This window comes from Peromyscus eremicus, chromosome 13 (genome assembly GCF_949786415.1).
Source record: "Peromyscus eremicus chromosome 13, PerEre_H2_v1, whole genome shotgun sequence".
NCBI classification, from domain to species: Eukaryota; Metazoa; Chordata; class Mammalia; order Rodentia; family Cricetidae; genus Peromyscus; species Peromyscus eremicus.
The window spans coordinates 36,440,139-36,461,124 of record NC_081429.1 but is presented as its reverse complement, the minus strand read 5'-3'; the positions used below and the strand labels follow the sequence as shown (position 1 = coordinate 36,461,124).

General features: G+C 49.2%; 3 protein-coding genes across 6 annotated transcripts; 2 read left to right on the top strand and 1 right to left on the bottom strand.

Moving 5' to 3' along the window:
* The first annotated feature begins 230 nt into the window (after positions 1-230).
* On the top strand, positions 231-7,178 carry Ankzf1 (ankyrin repeat and zinc finger peptidyl tRNA hydrolase 1). The gene is made up of 14 exons (XM_059278885.1): positions 231-392; positions 504-681; positions 2,362-2,468; positions 2,673-2,775; positions 2,896-3,089; positions 3,472-3,584; positions 3,675-3,822; positions 4,039-4,267; positions 4,411-4,566; positions 5,491-5,944; positions 6,089-6,200; positions 6,290-6,457; positions 6,555-6,640; positions 6,836-7,178. The coding sequence occupies exons 2-14, from the start codon at positions 534-536 to the stop codon at positions 6,957-6,959; spliced, it is 2,142 nt and encodes a 713-aa protein (XP_059134868.1). The 5' UTR covers positions 231-392; positions 504-533; the 3' UTR covers positions 6,960-7,178.
* Glb1l (galactosidase beta 1 like) lies at positions 5,380-16,618 on the bottom strand. 3 transcript variants are annotated; one of them, XM_059278875.1, is made up of 17 exons: positions 16,422-16,618; positions 14,960-15,125; positions 14,629-14,795; positions 14,261-14,411; positions 13,900-13,960; positions 10,577-10,671; positions 10,306-10,480; positions 10,167-10,225; positions 9,942-10,063; positions 9,804-9,844; positions 9,492-9,610; positions 9,144-9,218; positions 8,943-9,032; positions 8,689-8,802; positions 8,111-8,242; positions 7,690-7,905; positions 5,380-7,535 (listed from the first exon to the last, which is right to left on the bottom strand). In XM_059278875.1, the coding sequence occupies exons 2-17, from the start codon at positions 15,035-15,037 to the stop codon at positions 7,272-7,274; spliced, it is 1,959 nt and encodes a 652-aa protein (XP_059134858.1). In that variant the 5' UTR covers positions 15,038-15,125; positions 16,422-16,618; the 3' UTR covers positions 5,380-7,271. The 3 variants fall into 3 exon arrangements, with proteins under 3 accessions (XP_059134858.1, XP_059134859.1, XP_059134860.1); XM_059278876.1 differs by having other exon boundaries at positions 14,960-15,113; XM_059278877.1 differs by having other exon boundaries at positions 14,960-15,081.
* On the top strand, positions 16,617-19,946 carry Stk16 (serine/threonine kinase 16). Of its 2 annotated transcripts, none has more exons than XM_059278882.1 (8): positions 16,617-16,715; positions 17,074-17,248; positions 17,792-18,011; positions 18,304-18,437; positions 18,589-18,709; positions 18,836-18,931; positions 19,292-19,413; positions 19,525-19,946. In XM_059278882.1, exons 2-8 carry the CDS (start codon positions 17,163-17,165, stop codon positions 19,661-19,663), a joined length of 918 nt encoding a protein of 305 aa, XP_059134865.1. In that variant the 5' UTR covers positions 16,617-16,715; positions 17,074-17,162; the 3' UTR covers positions 19,664-19,946. The 2 variants fall into 2 exon arrangements, with proteins under 2 accessions (XP_059134865.1, XP_059134866.1); XM_059278883.1 differs by lacking the exon at positions 16,617-16,715 and adding an exon at positions 16,722-16,887.
* The last annotated feature ends 1,040 nt before the right edge of the window (positions 19,947-20,986 follow it).

The following is a 20,986-nucleotide window of genomic DNA, read 5'->3' as shown; positions in this document are numbered from 1 at the left end:
GACATGGTGGCCAATTCTTGGCCCAGGGGGCAGGGCGAAAGGTTGGAGGCGGGTCTTGTAGAGCAGAGGACCAATAGTGAGCTCTACGTGGTGCAGGGCTGGGCTACCGGCGCCTCGGTGTGTCCCTTTCGCCGCTCCGTAGCCTCCAGATTGTGGTGTTGCAGAAATCCAGCTTTCGAACGGTAGGCGTGCGTGCGGCTCGCCTCTCGGGTCATTAGTGGCGGCTTCTAAGGACGGGGACGAGGGACGAGGTTCAGTCGGTGTCGGCGCTAGTCGATCAGGTTACTAGCCTCCGACTGGTAACTGCTGGACACGATTTGGGTCTGGGTGCTCTTCATTTCACTTCTGTAAGACCCTCACGTATTTACCGCAGAACTGATTCGTGGGAGCAGGTGAGGGCCGAGGGGCCTTTCTGCGTGGGGATGGCCAGGCCGGGCCTCCTGGAGACACGGCAGTAGAATCTCGTCCTGGAGGGCTCTGTCTCCCCTGCGTTTCTGCTCCAGGAGCTGCTTCTGAGTTACTCTGCTTCAGCCATGTCGCCGGCTCCAGGTGCAGCCCTGGCTCCTGCCTCGGTCTCCCTGTTGGACCTCAGCGCGGAAGCTCCACTCGTTCGGGGCCTGAGCCTGGTGAACCAAACACCCGCGGAGGCTCTGGCCGGGGCGTCGCATACTCCCTGTCCAGGTATCCGGGATGCTTTGGGGTGGACCTATGAGGAACGTCACAGGGTTCCTTGGACTTTGTTAACACGGAAGACTTTCACACTGTCATTTCCCAGCTTAGGACTCCACACTGATTCTTTCTGTTGGACACATTCTCCACCCCCACCCCCACCCCCCAGTATCTTTCAACCTTGGGTGGTTTACAGCGCTGGCCCATGAATTGTCGCCAAATAAGTCTCTGGTTTTTATTACTCATCACGTTAATACCACTGATTTTAAAAACACGGTTCCTAGGTCTATTTCAAATTGATGTGGACTCTAGTCAGATCTATTCCCTTGTGCTAAATACAGACCAATTTACTGATTTTATACGTTAGTCTTTGGCTGTGTTTTCTTGCACTTTTCTTAGGTTGTCTGTCCGCTGGAACTGGAACTGTAAGATATAAATTGGCATCTAGGAACTGGTTTTATGTAGTTAAAAGTAATTTTAATCTGGGAGTCGTGGCACACACCTGTAATCTCAGCACTTAGGAAACTGAGGCAAGAAGGAGAAGTAGGGGTTCAAGAACAACCTGCACCATAGTGAGACCTTGTGTGGGGGGGAACAACACAGAAGAAAAAAAAATGTTTTAAGTGCTAGAGAATGTAGCTCAATAGTAGACCTGGGTTCTACCCCCCAGTACTGCGGAAGTATTATTTTAGGGCCTGCTAGGGAGGGAGCTGAAGTCCAGTTACTTTTAAGACACCTTGAAGTAAGGTTTTGCTTAGGTATTAAGATTGAGTCTCCCTGGACTTGTTTTCCTGGGGGTGTGCCTGCTCATCCTCAGAGAGACCACTGTGTACATCCACAAGTTCACTATTGGGGGCAAGGGGTGTAAGGGGTTGCCCATTGCCCATGTCAGTGTAGTTTTTTTTTTGTTCTTGTCGTTCGTTTGTTTTGTTTTTGGTTTGGTTTTCAGACAGGGTCTTACTACATAGCCTTGGATGGCCTGGAGCTCACTATGTAGAACAGGCTGACCCCTAACTCATTGAGATCTTTCTGCCTCTGCTTCCTGAGTACACTGCCATGTCCGGCTTCAGTGAAGTTTGAGGTAGAGCGACAGGTGTTCTTCCAGAGTTAACTTTTACTGTGTATCTAAGATTGTGGAAACATTGATTCAGGAAGCGTTTTCCTGATTGATGAAAAATGACTGAGTTTTGATAATTTACCCTTGCTCTAGGGTTCTTCAGGTGTGTTAGGTAGCACTTAATAGCACTTAATGGGGAGAAAAGGGGAGTGGGGTGCAACTCAGTGGAACAGAATATGCTTAGGGTGTGTGAGGCCTTAAAGCCCCAACACCAAAAAGATTTGTTTGGTTGGTTGGTTTTTTGTTTTGTTTTTTGAGAAAGGGTTTCTCTGTGTAGTTTTGGAGCCTGTCCTGGAACTCACTTTGTAGACCAGGCTGGCCTCATACTCGCAGACAATCCATTTAGATAATTAGATTGTAATATTTGTTAATTTTACCTGTATCTTTTCAAAATTATATTTACTGTACAGAACAGTTACCGTATCATTTATTTCATGATTGCCAGATTGTAAATTCTTGGAAGGCAAGGTCATGCCATCTTTTTCTTCTATATTATCCTTTTAATAAGTATTTGATATAGTTCTAGGTACTGTAAGTTTACTTTCTACTTTGAATTACCCTTTTCTTCTATTCAGGAGAGAGCACACTGTCAGGAAGAAAAGTATCCCCATGTTCTCTGGATATTTCAGAGAAATTATTTTGTTCAGCCTGTGACCAGATCTTCCAGAACCACCAGGAACAGGTAAAAGGGCAGGGTATAGGGCTAGCTATTAGCAGCAGAAGTGTCACGGTGGGTGGGATGAGGTACTTAAGTTAATAAAGATCCATACTTTGTCTAATGCACTTGGTGCTGCCTGATCCCTAGAGTTCTGTGACTAGCTTTGCTTCCTGGATAAGGCCAAGGTAGAATGTAGTCCCACTCTGCCTCCCTTTCCCTTCACACCAGAGAGAGCATTATAAACTTGATTGGCATCGCTTTAACCTAAAACAGCGTCTCAAGAACAAGCCTCCCTTGTCTGCTTCGGACTTTGAAAAGCAGAGCTCCACAGGTTAATGCTTGGTATGGGGAAGCCTGTATGGGAGCAGGGGTAGGGTGGAAAAGACACAGTGGGGTTTGAAGAAAGGTCAAAGGTGGCGTGTCAAACTTGCCTGTCCCATATTTGTCACAGGAGATCTTTCCAGCATCTCGGGATCAGAAGACTCAGATTCCTCTAGCGAGGAGGACTTGCTGACGCTGGATGAGGGGAGGGCTGAGGTTGAAAAACCTAACCGACCCCGAGGATTCTACCCACATCGGGTCCTTTTCAAAAATGCCCAAGGCCAGTTTCTTTATGCCTATCGCTGTGTCCTAGGCCCTCACCAGGCAAGTAACAGTACAGGTTGTGTGATCAATCCCAGCTTTTATATATATATATATATATATATACTCAGCCTGGATTTTCTTAGCCAATGCATGTCTCATTTCCTCCCTTCCTTTTGGGTTAGGCTATCATACCTAACAGCATAAGCTGAATTGAAACTGGCCAGAATCTTGAAAGGGTCGACTGTAAAGGGATAAGTCTAAATTTTGATTCTACCACTTCTATCTTCTATCTCTACCTCTCTGAACCTCGAATATCCTTCCTTGTGGAATGGAAATGAGGCGAGGGTGGTTATAATTAATGAGATAATGCAAGTGTAACACATGGTTTCTTGTTCTCAATGCATGCATCATGTGGAATGTTTCTGTTGCATCCATCATATAGATTCCCCCAGAAAAAGCGGAGTTGCTGCTACAGAGCCTGCAAAGTGGAGGTCCCAGGTACTACGTGGTGCTCATGGCTGCAGCTGGGCATTTTGCTGGTGCCATTTTTCAAGGGTGAGAGGGTGCTGCATGGGGCTTAAGGATGGACCCCGTTAACCTGGGAGCACCAGTTGGTCTCGAGTACTGAGTGTGTGCCATCTACAGAAGAGAAGTGGTAACACACAAAACCTTTCACCGTTACACCGTGCGGGCCAAGAGGGGCACAGCCCAGGGGCTTCAGGATGCCCAGGGTAGGCCGTCACGTTCTGCTGGAGCCAACTTGAGGCGTTACAATGAAGCCATGCTGTATAAGGTGAGTTAGGCCTCACAGACCCTGTGATAGTCCTGTGATCTCTCAGGCTTTGTAGTTTTCTGGGTAGACAATAGAATAGGGATCTCCAGGGATATTCTCTCATTCTTTCTCCCTTTCTAGCTGCCACTCCCTGCATATGACCAGAGGGCCATTGTTTTGTTTGGAGATTTTAAAAAAAAGTAAGTGAAACATGCTAAGTGGAGTTACTCTCTTTAGGATGTTCGTGACCTGCTAGCAGGGCCAACCTGGGCTAAAGCACTGGGGGAGGCAGAAATAATACTGCTACGTGCCCCACGCTCTGGCCGGTCCTTGTTCTTTGGAGGCCAGGGGGCACCCTTGCAAAAGGATGATTCCCGACTTTGGGATATCCCCCTCACCACCCGAAGACCCACCTTTGGAGAGCTTCAGCGTGTGCTTCATAAGCTAACAACCTTGCAGGTGTACGGTGAGCTATTCTAGGCCGTGGGACCTCATACACAGACTTTTATGTATACCGTGGGGTTTTCTAGTCTGTGGACTGCAGCCCAGTTGATCTGGGCTGGCTTCTCCACACTTAGGTTTGAGAAAGACTTTTTTGTTTCGTGGCAGATGAAGACCCTCGAGAAATGGTCAGATTTCATTCACCTGAGAAACAGTGGAAGCCAGTGAGAGAGGAGAGGAAAAAGGCTACTGATAAAGAAAAAACAAAGGTCCCCAGTGATGGAAATAAGGCACTTGGGCAGGATGAAGAATCACTCAAACAAGGTTTGAGCACCATCTGGCAATTTTCAAATATATCTACATGTCTGCTTTGGAAATGCAGTGGCCAATTCTCATAACTGACCCATCTACCAGTTGATAGGTGAGCCCTCAACCATACCCACACCCATCCACTCATCCCTGCCAGCATCTGTTTATAAAATTAAGGTATGTTTTGAGACAGTCTCACTTTAGCCCAGACTGGTCTAGAACTCACTGTGTTGTCCACATTGGCCTTGAAATCATGGCGATCTTTCTGCCTCAGCCTCCCAAATGCTAGATTACACTCCTGAGCCACCACACCAAGCTGCTTCCTTATTGAGGCAGGGTATTTGTTGTCTAGCCCAGGCTGGCCTGGAGCTCTCTATGTAGCCCAGGCTGATCATGAACTCACTGTCCTTCTGCCTCCAGTCTCCAAATGCTGGGATTATATATAGGCATGCACTAAGACATGTTTAGTGACCTTGCCAAATCTTATTACTGCTCATAGATTGATTCCTGGTACTTAGCATGGAGGGAATGTGTTGTTTGAGTGATTAGATGCTGTGCTTTGGGCTAAGGGTTGCTTTCCTCTATTGTTTTTTCTTTTCTTTTTCTTTTTTTGGTTTTTCGAAACAGGGTTTCTCTGTGTAGTTTTGGTGCCTGTCCTGGATCTCACTCTGTAGACCAGGCTGGCCTCAAACTCACAGAGATCCGCCTGGCTCTGCCTCCCAAGTGCTAGGACTAAGTCGTGCACCACCACGATGGTGCTTTCTTCTACTTTGTACTGTCCTAATGCTGTTCACCGGGAGAGTCCAGGGACAGAACAAAACCACTTCATTTCAGGATGATCTGAGTATCTTTTTATAAATGTAAACCCATCTGAGGACGCCCACATCCTCCCACCCTCTCCCTGTTCTGTAGATAGATCTAACATCCTGTTTTCCCCAGGTTCAGAGTCTCAGGAAGAAGATGGCTCCCAAGTAGAGTTGGAGCTAGTAGAACTGACACTGGGGACCCTGGATCTTCGTGAATTTGAGGTGTTGCCCAAGCGGAGGAGGAGGAAAAAGAAGAAGGAGAGAAGTCAAGACCAGCAGCGTGGGACACACGTGACTCTTCTTCAGCAGTCTCAAGATGAGCCCCTCTCACAGGCAGACCAAGTGGTTACAGCCAAAGGCCCTGATCAGCCAGAGCTCTGGGACATGCTTCTGTCTGCTTGCCGAGCTGGGGAAGTTGAGGTGCTAAAGCTCCAGCTAGCTACTGGGCCTGTCGACCCTGGAGTTAGGTCCCTACTCAATGCCCCTTTGGGCTCTGGTGGCTTTACTCTCCTGCATGCAGCAGCCGCAGCTGGAAGAGGCTTAGTAGTCCGTCTTCTGTTGGAGGCAGGTGCTGACCCCACTGTGCAGTAAGTATATCTCCATCCTGAGCTGGTTTAGGATTAAGAGCATAATGTGATGGGAGCTCCTGTTGGCACTTGATACTGTTTCCTTGGGTGATGTCAGGAAAAGCAGGAGGCAAGTTGAACTCGGTTTTGGGTTTTTGTCCTTAGGGACTCTAGGGCTCGGCCACCTTATACCGTAGCAGCTGACAGATCCACACGGAATGAATTCCGAAGGTTCATGGAGAAGAATCTTGATGCCTATGATTACAACAAGGCTCGGGTGAGCTGGAAAAGGAGCGACAGAGTGGGAGGGCATCGGATCCTCACTGGGTCCTTACAGTTTTACAGTATCTTTGGGAAATCCTCCAGGTGCCAGGGCCACTGACTCAAGAAATGGAGGCCCGCCAGGCTGCAAGGAAGAAGGAGCAGAAGGTGGCCCGCCGGCAGCGGGAGCAGCGGCAGCAGAAGCAGAGGGAGCAGGAAGAGCAGGAGCAGGAAGAGCAGCGGCGATTTGCTGCCCTCAGTGACCGAGAGAAGGTGAGGCCATACCTCCCCTCCCCGGAGTGAGCTGTCACCTCCTGCGTGTGCTCCTCACCCCTGCGGACTCTTCTTTAACATCGATTCTGGTTTCCAGAGAGCTCTGGCTGCCGAACGCCGACTCGCTGCCCAGTTGGGAGCCCCTAACCCTCCAGTTCCTGACTCTGCGGTTGTCAGTGCTGGGTACGGGGGCCAGGGAATGAAAGGGTGGGCTCCTGTGTCGTAGGGGTCACTCGGGGGACGAGGAATGAGTGCCTTCGTGGTGTTGAGAAGGCTCGCGGAGGGGATTTGAGGTTCTCTGCGGTCTTTAAGGGCTGGGCAAAGCTGAGGTGGGAAGTTTGTGGGGTATCTGCAGTCATTTTTCTCCCTTTTGTTTAGACGCTGTTGGAGTTGTGGCGTGTCCCTCCAAGGCCTCACTCCCTTTCACTACCTCGACTTCTCTTTCTGCTCCACACGTTGCCTCCGAGACCATCGAAGTCAGGCAGGGAGGCCTTCTTCCTGATTTCTTATACCACCTGGGGCCAACTCTAGGCCCTGAGAGGATACATTCAGACCTAGTTTCTCTTCCTCCTCATGAAGCTCGAGATTATGTGGAAGATGGGGGTGAAGGACACTCAGGAACAAGGGCAAAGACAGGGCCACAGAGGCGTGTGGAGCCAGTACTGTCTTTGGAATTTTAATCACAATAAAGTTTGGCAAGAAAACTGTATCTGTACTTACATTCAGAGGGATTGTAGCCTTTGATTCTTTATGGTCACTGTGGCCAGCACCAAAGGCTCCTGCCCTGTGCCCAGATTCAAGGGTCTTCTTTCTTTCAGTGCCCACTTAACTCCATTGGTTCATATGAACCTTGTGTTTCTGGGAGAAAATAGGCATATCCCCAGTGCAGAGTGCTATTGAGGATATGTGTATCCAGAAATTGGATTTGGGGCTCCTGAGGCACGTTTTCTAGCTCCAGCAGTGTGATTTTGTTGATGGATCTACCAAACAGCAGAAGTCTTGGCACGTATAGGGTCTGTTGTGGACCCCGATTTGTCCAGTACCGGCCCAAGTTAAACCCATTGATCCATACTTGGCCCTGGGGGAGGGGATGGAGTGGAAAAACAAAGGGTCAGCTCTCCATGGGCTAGAACTGTCCCCTTTCAGGCTCTAATCCGATGAGTAATTTCTATTCCCAGTTTGTTTTTCTTGTCATGTGCCCCCCACACTTCAGCTACCACCGTTAGCAATACCTTCGTCCATCCGGGCAGATACAGAAATGTGTCCCCAAGTCTGCCTAACACTGTAAATGTGGTGGAATAGAAGGCAGGGCCTGAGGCTGGCGGAGGCTGAGCTCTCTTCATCAGCTGCATGGGGAACCACCACCTGACAAGCTTATCAACTTTGAGAGGGAACATCATCCACTCGGTGAGGATTGTCTGCCCCAGAAGCGGTGGTTCTAACAGGCCCTGTGGGGAAGCAAATGAGAAGCCATTCATTGCATCCACACAAAGGCCCACACTATCCCTAATCAAGCTCTGGAATGTAACTGGCCATGTCCCTGTATTTAAGCACTATTCCTCTGCCTAAGCCTAGGGACGGAGTTCTTCCATTAGGCCCTGTTCTCCAAGAGAGGTGGTCAGTCCTGGGGAAGAATAGGCAAAACCAGCTTACCTTGAAGTCACTGTGGTTAGACCCAAAACTGAGCCTCCCCATGTTCTCTAGCAAAATATCCAGCTTGGCCCCTACTTTCCCAGTCAAATATAGTTCATTTTTCAAATTCCGCTCCAGAACACCCATCAGTTCCTATGGATAAGAGACAAGTTCTAGTAAAGCAAACACCCAGTACTCAGTTCTTGGCCCCTACACAGTGAATCACATTAGAAGACTTTATTTGGAAGAGAATGGGATCATCTTGTTGGTTATCTACCATTCTTCTGGTACTCCGCTTTCTCGAGACAGGGTCTCTATGTAGTCCATACGCTGCCAAAACGCACTGAATAGCCCATGCTGTGACTCCCCTGCTGCAGCCTACTGAGTGCTGGGAATGCAGGCAGGTATGCCCCACCACATCCCTGGTTAAAAAACTATCCTTAATCACGTTCTCCCTCATCCCAGTTTATAACCTGAACCTCTATCCATGTGGGCAAACAGGTGGAAAAGGGTTAGAGATGGGGAAACTGTAAAGCTATAGGGTTTGGGGGTAAGGAAAGAAACTGAGATTATAAATTGGTTGGGAATTAGGTTCTTACCCCATCCACCATCACATAGGCACGGTCATGAATTCCATTATTTGGCACCCAGAATAGTGTTGGTTTAAAAATAGTGTGAGTCAGATAGGTCCGGTACAGCATAAAGCCGTGATCCTAGATACAGAAGAATGGGTTACTTAAGATGAGCTGGTGATAAGGACGGACACTGTGGGAACATTAGTGGCTAGAGGAACTTGTGGCTGTAGCTGTTGAAGGAGTCTGCCACTCCCATCAGATGTGAGTTTATACCTTACCTGCTTGACAGCCTCAAAGGTCAATGGCAAAACTGAACGGATGGGGCCGTGGGGGCAGAGAAAGTCTAAGAAAGACAGCAAATTCCCATCCTGTGAGGACAAAGAGCAACCAAACTGCTAAGTGTCTGAATTGAGGGCTGCTCAGGGTGAATGATTCAGAAAACATTGGTATAAGATCAGGAAAGAGGAGGAGAAACTTACCAGACTCAAAGTCAGAGGTCCAAGCTTCATCTTGGGGCTGGGGGGAGGTAAAGGTCCCAAGGGAATTTCCTGGAACTGAGCCCAAATTCTCTCAGTAGTCATAGGAAAAGCAAAATAATCCAAGGCCCTAAAAGAAGGTTCTTGACCTGGAACCCAGGGATGGGCTGCAGGAAGCCATGAAGACCCTATAATTTTTCACATGTGTATAGCTCCCCAGATGGTCCTATGTGAGTGGGAAATACTTGATGAAATGCTAAGAGGGCTCTGTTACCCAGACAAGCACCACTAGTTTGTAGGGTTCTTAACAATATGGAAACTCTCCCTTCTTCCCAATTAATAAAAGGGCACCTTGCTGATGACATTCCGAAGTGCAAAAAGCTTGGGTGTGGGATCCCCTGCTTCAGATATGGGTGCATCATAGTCGTAGCTGGTAGTAATTGGAAGAAAGTGTCCCTTCTCGTCAGCACCTGGGTTAAAGTAATTTAATTAATTCAACATCGTCTTAAGTGATAAGCACTAAGCAAAGAGCTTTGTGCAGAAAATCTTGCGATTAGGGGGGACAGTGGTAGCCATACACAGCTTCTAGACATCCTAATCTGTGCAGTCCAAGATTTTAATTCCTTATTACCTCCCTGCTTCCACCACAGGGACGGCACTCACCATTCCAGTATCCAAAGTTAGTCCCTCCATGGAACATGTACCTAAAGTGGGGGTAGGTGGGAGAAAGGGTAAAATCGGACCTATGGAATCTGAACTTTAAACTCCAACCCCCAGGAACATAAGTGTGTCCTCAGTTACATGTTCACACTGGCTCCCAACTCGAGCATTTTTTCTAGTCCTTGGGCTATAGATATACTGGACCGGGTGGAGTGATTCTGGCCCCAGTAATCCAGCCAGCCTGTATAGTACTCAGAGTTCACCTAGAGAGAGAAGTGAAAGAAGTCATGGTGAGGTGGGAATAAAGCTGGCCCCATTCCAGCCAGATTTTTTTTTTTTTTATTCCCCTTCCTGATAGCCCCTCACCAATGGCCCATGGGGTTCATAACTCCGAAGCAGGGCAAAGAGTTTGGTCATGTTATCAGCTGCAAAAAGAAACAAGGGTAAAGAACACATATCACAGAGGAGGTGCCCAGACTCCACTCCCAACCCTTGTTTAGGAGACCTGGGCCAAAATCTATAGTGGTATAGAGTCCTGGGAGGGAACCACATCTGAGTCCTTGAGGCCCGTCTGTGGTGAAGAGCAAGATCTCGTCTCCTAGCAATGCCCGGAAGAGGCCAGCCAAGTGTCTCATGTACTTGAAGTCACAGGCCTTGTAGCTGCCGTACTCATTCTCCACCTACCAGGGAAAAGTAAAGAGGGTCCTGCCGTGAGGCAAGGGAGGTCAAGGACACCTGGACCGACTTCTCTTGCCCAGCCCACTTCCCATTCATACCTGAATGCTAATGATGTTGCCCCCATTGTGGTAGAGAAATGGATATATCTTGGGCAGCAAGACCTGGAACCAAGAGTCCACAGCAGCAAGGAAGTCTAAAGGAAGGAGCAGTGTGCTCTGCTCATTAGGGGTCACTGCCTTCACAGCCCCCCTCCCCAGCATTCTGGATAGTCTCCTCAGTGCCACACTCTAGGCTGTAGCCTCCTTTCCCTGGCTCCCAACTAAATCTAGAGAGCAGTGACTCTTTCTGAATTTTATTATTTTTATTTCTCTTTTTATATGTATGAATGTTTTGCCTGCATGTTATGTCTTTGTACCATGTGCCTTGGTAACTGCAGAGGAGGCCAGAAGAGGGCATCGGATCCTCTGGAACTGGAGTGTTACAGATGGTTATGAACCACACCACATGGGTGCTGGAAATCAAACCTGGCTTCTCCAGATGTCAGTACTCTGATGTGCTGAGCCCCCTCTCCAGTCTCAGCAGCAGTGACTCTCAGAGGAAACTCTAGGAGTGCAGGAAACTAAACTGTTTCCTAAGACTCCATGTAAGAAAAAAGGCTAACCACATAACATGGAGCTATTATGTAGTCAACTTACACCTAAGAGTGCTGTGAAATTTCACAGAAAAGTAGTGTTTGACTTGGATGGACTCTTATTTAATGAACACTCCATGTGATTGCATGCCTTAAATTCTCAACTCTTATTTATTACTTTTATGATTTCCCCTCAATGCCTTCATGCATGTTATTTCTTCTTCCTGACACTTTTTCTCCCATCCCCCTTTCTCTAGTTGGTGTTAATTTATGCCTCCATTCTTTATGCTCGTATTTTAAAATTGCATTTATTTATTTATTTATTTGTATATATATTATATATATATATTATATACATATATATGCTATTATGACAGCTGGTTTGGACAGGTGCTTTGGACAAGCAGATAGCGGTAGGGGTAACCAGAAGTAGTTAAACTCAATGTTGTTGAGAGTAACACTGATGTGAGTGAGTGTGTGTGTGTGTGTGTGTGTGTGTGTGTGTGTGTGTGAGAATAAATGTATGTGCTGTGGTGACGTATGAGTGAAAGTCAACCTTCAGGCGTCAGTTTTCTCCTTCCACCACGTGGGTCCCAAGTATCAAACTCTGGTCATCAGGCCTGGTGACAGACATCTTTACTTATGCCTTCCTTAATGTTTTTTGTTTTTTTTTTAAACAGGGTCTTCCTATGTAGCACGGACTGTCTTGAAATTCACTATATAAATCAGAATGGCCTCGAACTCACAGAGATCTGCCTGCTTCTGCCTCCTGAGCACTGGCACCACCACGGCCTGGCTTAAAAGAAGTTTTTACTAACGTTCATTGTGCGTGTGTGTGTGTGTGTGTGTGTGTGTGTGTGTGCGTGTGCGCGTGTGCGTGTGTGTGTGCACAAGTCACAGCATGCTTGTTGAGGTCAAAGGACAACTTGCAGGAGTTGGTTCTCTCCCTTCACCACACCAGTCCAAGGGACTCAAACTCAGGCTGGCAGGGTTGGAAGTGACAAGTACCTTTATCTGTTGACCCACCTCATAAGGACTATTTTTGAATTCTTTTTTGTTTGAAAAAAGGTCTCACAAAGTAGCCCTGACTGGCCTCGAACTTCCTCTGCAGACCAGGCTGGCCTTGAGCTCACAGAGACCTGCCTGCCTCTGCCACCAAAGTGCTGGGATTAAAGACATGTGCTGGATTAGAGACATGTGCTGCCATGCCCAGCCCATTCTTTAAAAATCTTAAATCATTTAATTATTTTTCTTTCTTTTTTTGTATATGGTACTGTATTTACATGTACATGTGCATGCCAGAAGAGGGCATGGGAACCCATTATAATTGGCTGTGAGCCACCATGTGGTTTCTGGGAATTGAACTCAGGACCTCTGGAAGTGCTGCCAATGCTCTTAACTGCTGAACCATCTCTCCAGCCCCTAATTATTTTTCTTTTTATGTTTTACATAAAGGAGGTCCATCCAAGCGCATATGAAACTACATTTATTCATTGAACAAATATTTATGGGTGCTGACTATGCTTCAAGCACTGTTCTGGGTATATAGAAGGGAAGAAAACAGAAAAAAAGTCTCTGGCTTATGGATTCTCTTTCTAGGAGTGGAGAAAGATGAACACATGAGAAACTACAAGGCAGGAAAGGAGGCCTATGATAGTTCAGTACACGATGCTCACAATTTAGAAGGTGATTGCTGCCGAGGTGCTGAGCGAACACCACATGCAAAGGCTGGTACGTGTGGAGAATAGCAATGAGAGCAGTGTGTTTGGGGCAAGTGAACAAGGCAGCGGGGCAGGTACCAGGGTGACAGGCCTAGGGCCCAGGAGACTGGTCCATATTCTGAATAAGAGAAGCGCGTGTTAGGGAGGTTTAAGTAGCACTATGATAGGACTTGAGATGTATGTTTCCACCATTTCCACAGAAGTTCACTGGCTGCGATACTAAGAACAGACTACATGGGAGGGAGAATAAACCAGGAAGAGCAACGAGGATGCAATTAAGATGCCAGCGAGGGGAGGCTGGGGCCAGCCAGTGGCCGCGGAAGTGACCGGAAATAATGAGATTCAATGTTGTTGAGAGTCATACTGACAAGATTTTTCTGATGGACTGAATGCAGGGTGACAGGAAAGAGTGTGAATGCAGGAGAGGTGTGAAGGGTTACACCACAGTGTGTAGAGTGCTGGGGTGGAAGATGGAGTGCCACTGGCTGAGATGGGGAGATTCTACAGACAAATAAGTAGCTGGTTTGAAAAGCCCATACCAGAAGCTTAGTTTCAGCTCTATCCCTGACCTTTTATTTGTCTACCTAGAGAAGCAACACAGGGGTTTAGTGTGTGTAGAGAAGTCATGGGAAAGGTCCTAGGAGAGAAGGGCACATTTGGGAGTCATTAGATACTTCTCAGGTTAATTCTATCACACAAATGGATGGGATTACCTATCCTAGGGATTACCTAAAGAATGAAATTAGAAGAGAGATATATCCAAGGACTTCATCCTGGGATAGTCTAGCACTTAGAGGAAAGGGAAATGGAGGAACAGACTGAGCCTGTAGAGGATGATCTTGAACTCCTGATCCTCCTGTCTCTATCTTGTAAGTGATGGGATTGTAGGTGTATATCACATGCCTGCTATGCACCACACAATATTAAAAGTTTTATTTTGCCCAGGGACTAGGTCTCTCAGTTCCCAGTTTCTAGCACTCTGCTAGACATGAAGGAACGAATAAATGTATGACCTCCAAGTGAAGGATTGTCTCTTGTTCAGGCACTCAGATCTTTTGTCTCAACTCACCTGGATCTGAGGATCTCAGATGAATATTAGGTTTTCGAAGCAGCCAAGATGGGAGACCGCCCTTGAGAAAAACATAAAGCAACACATAAGCATACAGGATTTTTGTTTTGTTTTGAGACAGGGGTTCACTGAAGCCTAGGCTAGCCTCAAACTCAAACAGCAGTCTTCCTGTCTCAGCCTCCTAAGTGCTGGGATTACAGGATAAGCTACCTTGTGAGCTACAGATAGTTTTGTTTTGGGGTGCAGTGGGGGAGGTAAGAAAGGAGGGAGTTGAGTGTAAGTGCTGAAAATGGGCAGATAGTAGTATTTGAAACCCTGCAAGAACTTCGCCTTCAGTCCTGCCCTTCTCCAACTCACTCACCATCTCCCACTCTGCACAGATGTAAGGTCCTGGTCTCAGTATGACCAACAGGTTCGCTCTAGCTGCCTCATTCAAAAAAGCAATGAGATCCCGGCTGCCGTTAAAGTTATAGACCCCAGGCTCTGGCTCATGGTAGTTCCAGGGCACGTAACTGAGAAAGGAAGATGTTAACAGGTCTCAGAGGGAACTAGGGGACTCAGGACTTGCAGAGAGAGAGAAGCAGCTGGAAGGAGGTTCTGGGCCACCCTTTCCCACCCTTGCCTGATGGAGCTCCAACCCTTTTCAAACCCAGTCTTGTTTTCCTGTTCCCCGTTCTAAGGAAGAAGAGTAAACGTCGCTTCCACCAAGCTCTCCAGAGCACTTCTTACAACTGTACAGCGTTGAGGCCGCTCATTTGCATCTTGAGAAGCCGGTCGGCCCAAAGTACCGGCGGGACACGAAAGTAGTGCAGGCTGCCAGAAATATAGCGGAACGGGGCCCCGTTTAGGAGGAATCTGTCATGTTGCCGATCCACGACGAAGGAGCGAGCCTCTGCCTGCAAGGGAGAAGCCTAGCTCAGCAGAGGGCTGGAGCGAGGGTCAGTGTCTGCCAAGTGCTTCACCGATTGAACTGACCCTGTCGGTGGTTGACCATCTCTCCTCCGCCGGTTCTGTTTCCCTTTCCCCACACCCAGCCCGGCAGTTCGACCCTCTCACTTACCTGGGCCAGCAGCAGGGGCAGCAGCAGCAACAGCAGCATCACAAGCTTCAGCGGCAGGGAAGGCAGGTCGGGAGGCATCTTCACAGCCACGGCACTTACAGGGTTCTTCTGCTCTGTGAGGGCTGTCCCACCCGTCACGTCACGTGTCGGATTCCTGGGAGGGAACCTCAGCAAGCAAAGGGGCGGGGACCACCTCAAGTTAACCCGGACTTTGCCCTGTTGCCTGCAGCCACCCACCAGCCACTAGTTTGTTAAATCCTCTACATCTTGCTACTCAAAGTGCTTGCTGTTCACGGATCAGCTTCATCAGCATCACCTAGGAGCTTGTTAGAGATGCAGAATCCCGGGTCTTACCCCCGACCTACAGAATCAGAATCTGCATTTTAATAAGGTGTCCTGCTCTTCTACACTGAACTCTCTGAGGGCTAGTAGGGCGACTTGAATCTTCATGACTAGCAAAGGATCTGGCACATATCAAGTTAAATCTATATGAGTGGCAACAGAACCAAGGGCTAAAATAGGTTCAGAAACAGTGAAAAACGTAGAAAATCTTCATGGTGATCACAACTATGGAAAGGGGAAACTGAGTTACAAGGAGTCTGTTTGGCCATTCTTTTTTTTTTTTGGAGGTGCACCCCTTTCCAATATATCTGCCTGTCTAGGCAAGAGATGTGAAAAAACATAGTGCAAAGCTTGGAAATCCAATTTTCCAGTTCGCCTGCCTTCACAGCTGTGACGAATCAGGGTAGAAAATACTACTATTTCTGTTTATGGACACACATTGAAGGCTATGTGTCAGATAATGTACGAAAGACATTTCATTTAATCTTGAAAAAAAAACCCATGAAATAATTATCATTCTCTTTTTTTTTTTTTTTTTTTTTTTTTGGTTTTTTTGAGACAGGGTTTCTCTGTGTAGCTTTGCGCCTTTCCTGGAACTCACTTGGTAGCCCAGGCTGGCCTCGAACTCACAGAGATCCGCCTGGCTCTGCCTCCCTAGTGCTGGGATTAAAGGCGTGCGCCACCACCACCCGGCCATTCTCATCTTACACACAAGGAGAATGAAATAAGTGGCTGCCCAAGGCACAATTAGTTCACTAGAGCCGGGATTGGAACTAGTCAGCTTGGCCTCACAATTCACAACGCTTACTTAGCCCTAGGTACTACTACTGTCTTACAGCTGGGGAAAGTGAGGTTCTCAGAGGCTAAATCACTTCCTGGAGGTGACACAGCTAGGAGACTGTTAGGACCAGATGTAGAAACTGTGGCACGCTGGTTCAAAGGCGTACTCCGACCCTAGCTAAGGCAATGGAACACAGGCCAGAGGCCTGAAAGTGTTCTGGGATCAGACCTCCGGGCATCTAAGGGCCAGCACCCATCCCTCCCTGGATCCTCCTCCAAGTTAGGCTGTGGTGGGCCACTTTCGGACTCCAGCGCGCGGGGGAGCTATGAGGCCTCCTACCTCCGACATTGGGGGACGGAGGTCCTAGAGGCCTCGGGCAGAGCCCGGCTTTGCTCCCCTTTGGTACAAGTCCCTGCGTCTTGACCCTTCCTGAAGGCCAAGTGGGAACCCTCAGGGCGATACAGAAACCATTCCACCCTCCGGGTCTAGCCGGGCCCCCGCCTCTCACTTCCGGGTCCCCACATCCTCTGGCAGCCTTCTTGTTGCTAGGATACGGCGGGCCGTTACTTCGACGCGGGCTGATGATGTCACCGCGGCTTCCGGTCCCTGGCCCTTTGCTCAGGCCCGAGCCAGGTCAGTGAGGAGCCTGTACTTTGCAGACCCTGGGCTCGGTCCCGGGCGGCGGAGGGTGGGCTCAGCCAGAGGTGGGCTCGAGTCCCGCACCTCCTGCCCAGCCACCCCATGCCCGACGGGCGTGAGAGCGGGACCTGGCGGAAGGTGTGCCGGGGGGGAAGGAAGCGGCCTGGTAAGACGCAGCATGGCTTGACGCTTTGAAGCGCCAGAACTCAGCCGTCTTAGCGCTGGAGTCGCCGGGGTTTGTTTCCTTTAGACGTGAATCTGGGTTCCCGGAGCTGGACCTGAGCTCTCCGTGTTGGTACCTCAGTGGCTCTCAGGATTGTTCTTGACCCTCCACCTGCTGTTTTCATTCCAGCATGCTCCGCGGGGCCCCCAGCCCATCGCCTGGAAGAGCCCACTCTCCCTGGAAGATAGACCATCCTTGAAGAGGATGACTGAGACGTTATGGGCCACGCACTGTGTGTCTGCTCCCGGGGAACTGTCATCATTGACAATAAGCGTTACCTCTTCATCCATAAACTGGGGGAGGGGTGAGTGTTTGGAAGTCACTTAGCTAGTCCCAGGTCATTTAAGGACAATGGTCAGCACATGATAGAAACGCCAGAGTGTTAGCCTTAGATTCTTCCTCACCCGACTTAGCTGAATTAGCTTAGGTCAAGAAAGTGGAATCTGGACCCTGGCCTCCTGGATCCACCTTGTGTGACCTTAAGTCAACTGTGGTTTCTTCATCTGCTTAATGGAGGTGATTATAATGTCTCACTGAGGGACTTGTGAGAACTGAGATAGTATGTTTATTAAAACATGTCACCCAGTGCCTGGCTCATAAGCACTTGACAAATGTTGGTTGCTCCTTGATATTAATTGAATATCTTGTGCTCTGACCATAGAACCTCGGTAATTTCTGTGTCCCTGCTCACGAGGAGCTCAAACCCTAAATCTTGAAACTGTATGAGAGCCACATCCTGGGAGGGCTTCTACTCCGTGTGAGAGGCACCCCTCCCTAAGGGAATTCCTCTGGGTCCAGGCCATGTGGGAGATGACCATGGTCCTTCACTGACCCCTTTGGCCCACAGTGGGTTCAGCTATGTGGACCTAGTGGAGGGGTTACATGATGGACACTTCTACGCCCTGAAGCGAATCCTGTGTCATGAGCAGCAGGACCAGGAGGAGGCCCAGCGAGAGGCGGACATGCACCGCCTCTTCCAGCATCCCAACATCCTTCGCCTCATGGCCTACTGTCTGAAAGAACGAGGTGCTAAGCATGAAGCCTGGCTGCTACTACCCTTTTTCAAGGTCAGAAAGGCTGCTGGCTCCAGAGGGGATTGTAACGGATTGTACAGCCCTGCCCAGGGCTCTGTGGGTAGTCAAACATAAACGTGCTGGGAACACATGTCCTGGTTTGGGCCATTTTAAATTTGGGACTTAGAGAACCATAGGGTCCCATATGAATTCGACACACAAAGCCCCAGATGATCAGCAACAGTGTATGTGGTAAAAAGTTGACAGACTTTGACACAGAATAAAAGGGAGTCCCGGGTAGTAGAGACTTCAAAAGTATCTCAACCTAGGACAATTTGTGTTGTAGAGAGGTACACTGTGGAATGAGATAGAAAGGCTGAAGGACCAAGGCAACTTCCTGACTGAAGACCAAATCCTTCCATTGTTGCTGGGTATCTGCAGAGGCCTTGAGGCTATTCATGCCAAAGGTTATGCGCACAGGTCAGTGGGCGGGCCCTATGCGCTTACTGGCACCGAGTGGGAAGAGCTGTCCCAAGAGAACTGGGGCGTCCCTGCTCTCTTCCCATGGTGCTCCCTAGGATCCCAGCTTCCCGGTCCAGGATGCCCTTGGGTCATTTTCACTTCCCTCCAGGGACCTGAAGCCCACCAATATTTTGCTTGGTGATGAGGGGCAGCCAGTTTTAATGGACTTGGGTTCTATGAATCAAGCGTGTATCCAGGTGGAGGGCTCCCGCCAGGCCCTAGCTCTACAGGTAAGAGAGTCTCCAAGTTCCTTTGGCCATCTCCTCCCCATCCCCAACTCATTCTGATGCATGTACCAGTTTGGTCACATGATCCGGCTTGTGCTCCACTTTTGCGCTCTGGGGACACTTTTCCAGGACTGGGCGGCCCAGCGGTGCACCATCTCCTACCGGGCACCTGAGCTTTTCTCTGTGCAGAGCCACTGTGTCATCGATGAGCGGACTGATGTCTGGGTGAGGAGCATATGGGTGGGAACCTGGGTGGAGAAGGGTGTGGCTCTGTAGCTGCTATGGAATAGAAGGAGACCTTTGGTTGCTGTTGCATGGAACCCCAGAACCACACTATGTCTCCATCTCTCTCCACTTCCTCCCTGGGAACCATCGCTGTTACTGTTCTCAGGAAGTGGTGTCATCTCTGTGGCTGATCTGGGTCAACTGCTGGAGGCAGTAACTAAGCAGGGCCTGAAGAGGCCTCCTGCTAACAGTTCCTCTGGGTGAGGCTGGCATATTTTTAGCTTACGTGGTCTCCTTTTATCATAGCAGTAAGTGGGATACCATTTTTCCCCTTCCAGGACCTAACCAAATTATGTTCAGTCCCTAGGCTGTGTGCTTTATGCCATGATGTTTGGGGAAGGCCCTTACGATATGGTGTTCCAGAAGGGTGACAGTGTGGCCCTTGCTGTGCAGAATGAACTCAACATCCCACAGAGCCCCAGGTGAGCAGCAAGAGGGACACCAAGCGTTGTAGACTGTTGCCTAGAGCCAGTCAAGTTGGAATCTCATCAGCTCTAGGTGTCCTTCAGTCCTCTGCCCTCCACCCCCCACAGGCATTCTTCAGCCTTGCGACAGCTTTTGGCCTCTATGATGACTGTGGACCCCCAGCAGCGCCCTCACATTCCTGTCCTCCTGAGTCAGTTGGAGGCATTGCAGCCACCGACTTCAGGCCAGCACACCACCCAGATCTGATCAAAGCAATGGGCATGTTGGGAAGACGACCTTGAAGCAGCTTTCACTGGAACTCCTTCCGTTCTACCCAGGATGGCTCTTAACAGCTAGGGGCAAGAATGGTGGGTCCTTGTGTTCTGCTCTCTTATCCCAGTACCTGGGCAAGGAGCCTAGGGCCAGGTGGGGGGAAATATAACAGAAAATAGAGCTCAAAGCTGGACTGCTGGGCACACATCATGTTCTGTCTCCAAATCTGGGAGCAGGAGAATACATAAAAAGGAGAATAAAGTGAAAACAGACTCTATGTATTTTAGATCACTATGTCTGGAGGGAAAGAATAATGAACTGTCTGGTTGCCAGTTCCAAGGGAATATCCTAGGAAGAGGGACTGGTGTGTGACGTCAGAGGCAGATGTACTTAAGATTTGGCTTCTTGGCAGCCGACAGGTCTTTAAGCTTGCCTTAGTCAAAACCAGAGTCTCCAGCTTGAGCTGGTTTCTGCCTGTGCCAAGAAGTGGGACCAGGGTCCCCTTGAAAGCACACTCAACTAGTTTTCTGTCATTGTGAAGGTGGGTACCTTAGAACAACAGCCCAGCCCGGCAGGTTTGCAAGTCTGTGACCTCTGGGTGGAAGCACACCAGGTCTCCCCTCCTCAGCAGGACAAGGGGAGTGGAGCTGGCACCCATTTTTTCCAGTCTCCCTGACTAGCCCATACAGAGTTAATAATTGATGAGGCCAGTGGCCTGTGGCAGTATCCAGCAGGCACTTCCTGCCCCATTTGCTGAGTAAACAGGCACCCTGCCTTAGCTGGGCTTTAAACCAGTTCCTCAGGGAAGGGCACTGCGTCCCTGAATCACCAGGGAGGGGAGGCAAGGGCAGGGTTGGCTCTCCTGGAGAGTCTGAAGCTTCCTCCCCAAGCCATGCCCACCCCTACATGCTGACGTCAGCCTGAGTCCTAGGGTGCCTATTAGCAAAGTGTAATTTTTCCCTTGGGTCCAGGCAGAGGCTGAGGCCAAAAGAAAGCACAAACAGAGGGGAGACGTCCTGACTTTTAATAGCAGCCCCAGAAAGCAAGATAGACAGCGAGCCACGCAAAGCTGTTAGAGGTGTGATGGCACAAACCGCCAGGAGATTGCCCTTGTTCCTGCCCATCCCCCGTGGTGAGGTGGCTCTGTGCCCAGGAACTCTGGGCCCGCCCAGCCCCCGTTCCCAAACCCTCAGTGTACAGCCACGCTTGGGCCAAGCCTTGCTTCTAAGGAGCAGCGGCAGCCAGGGCAAGAGCAGCCCAGCCATCCGACACAGAAGCTACCAGACACCAGTTCCTGGTTGGAAAAGTGAAGACTTG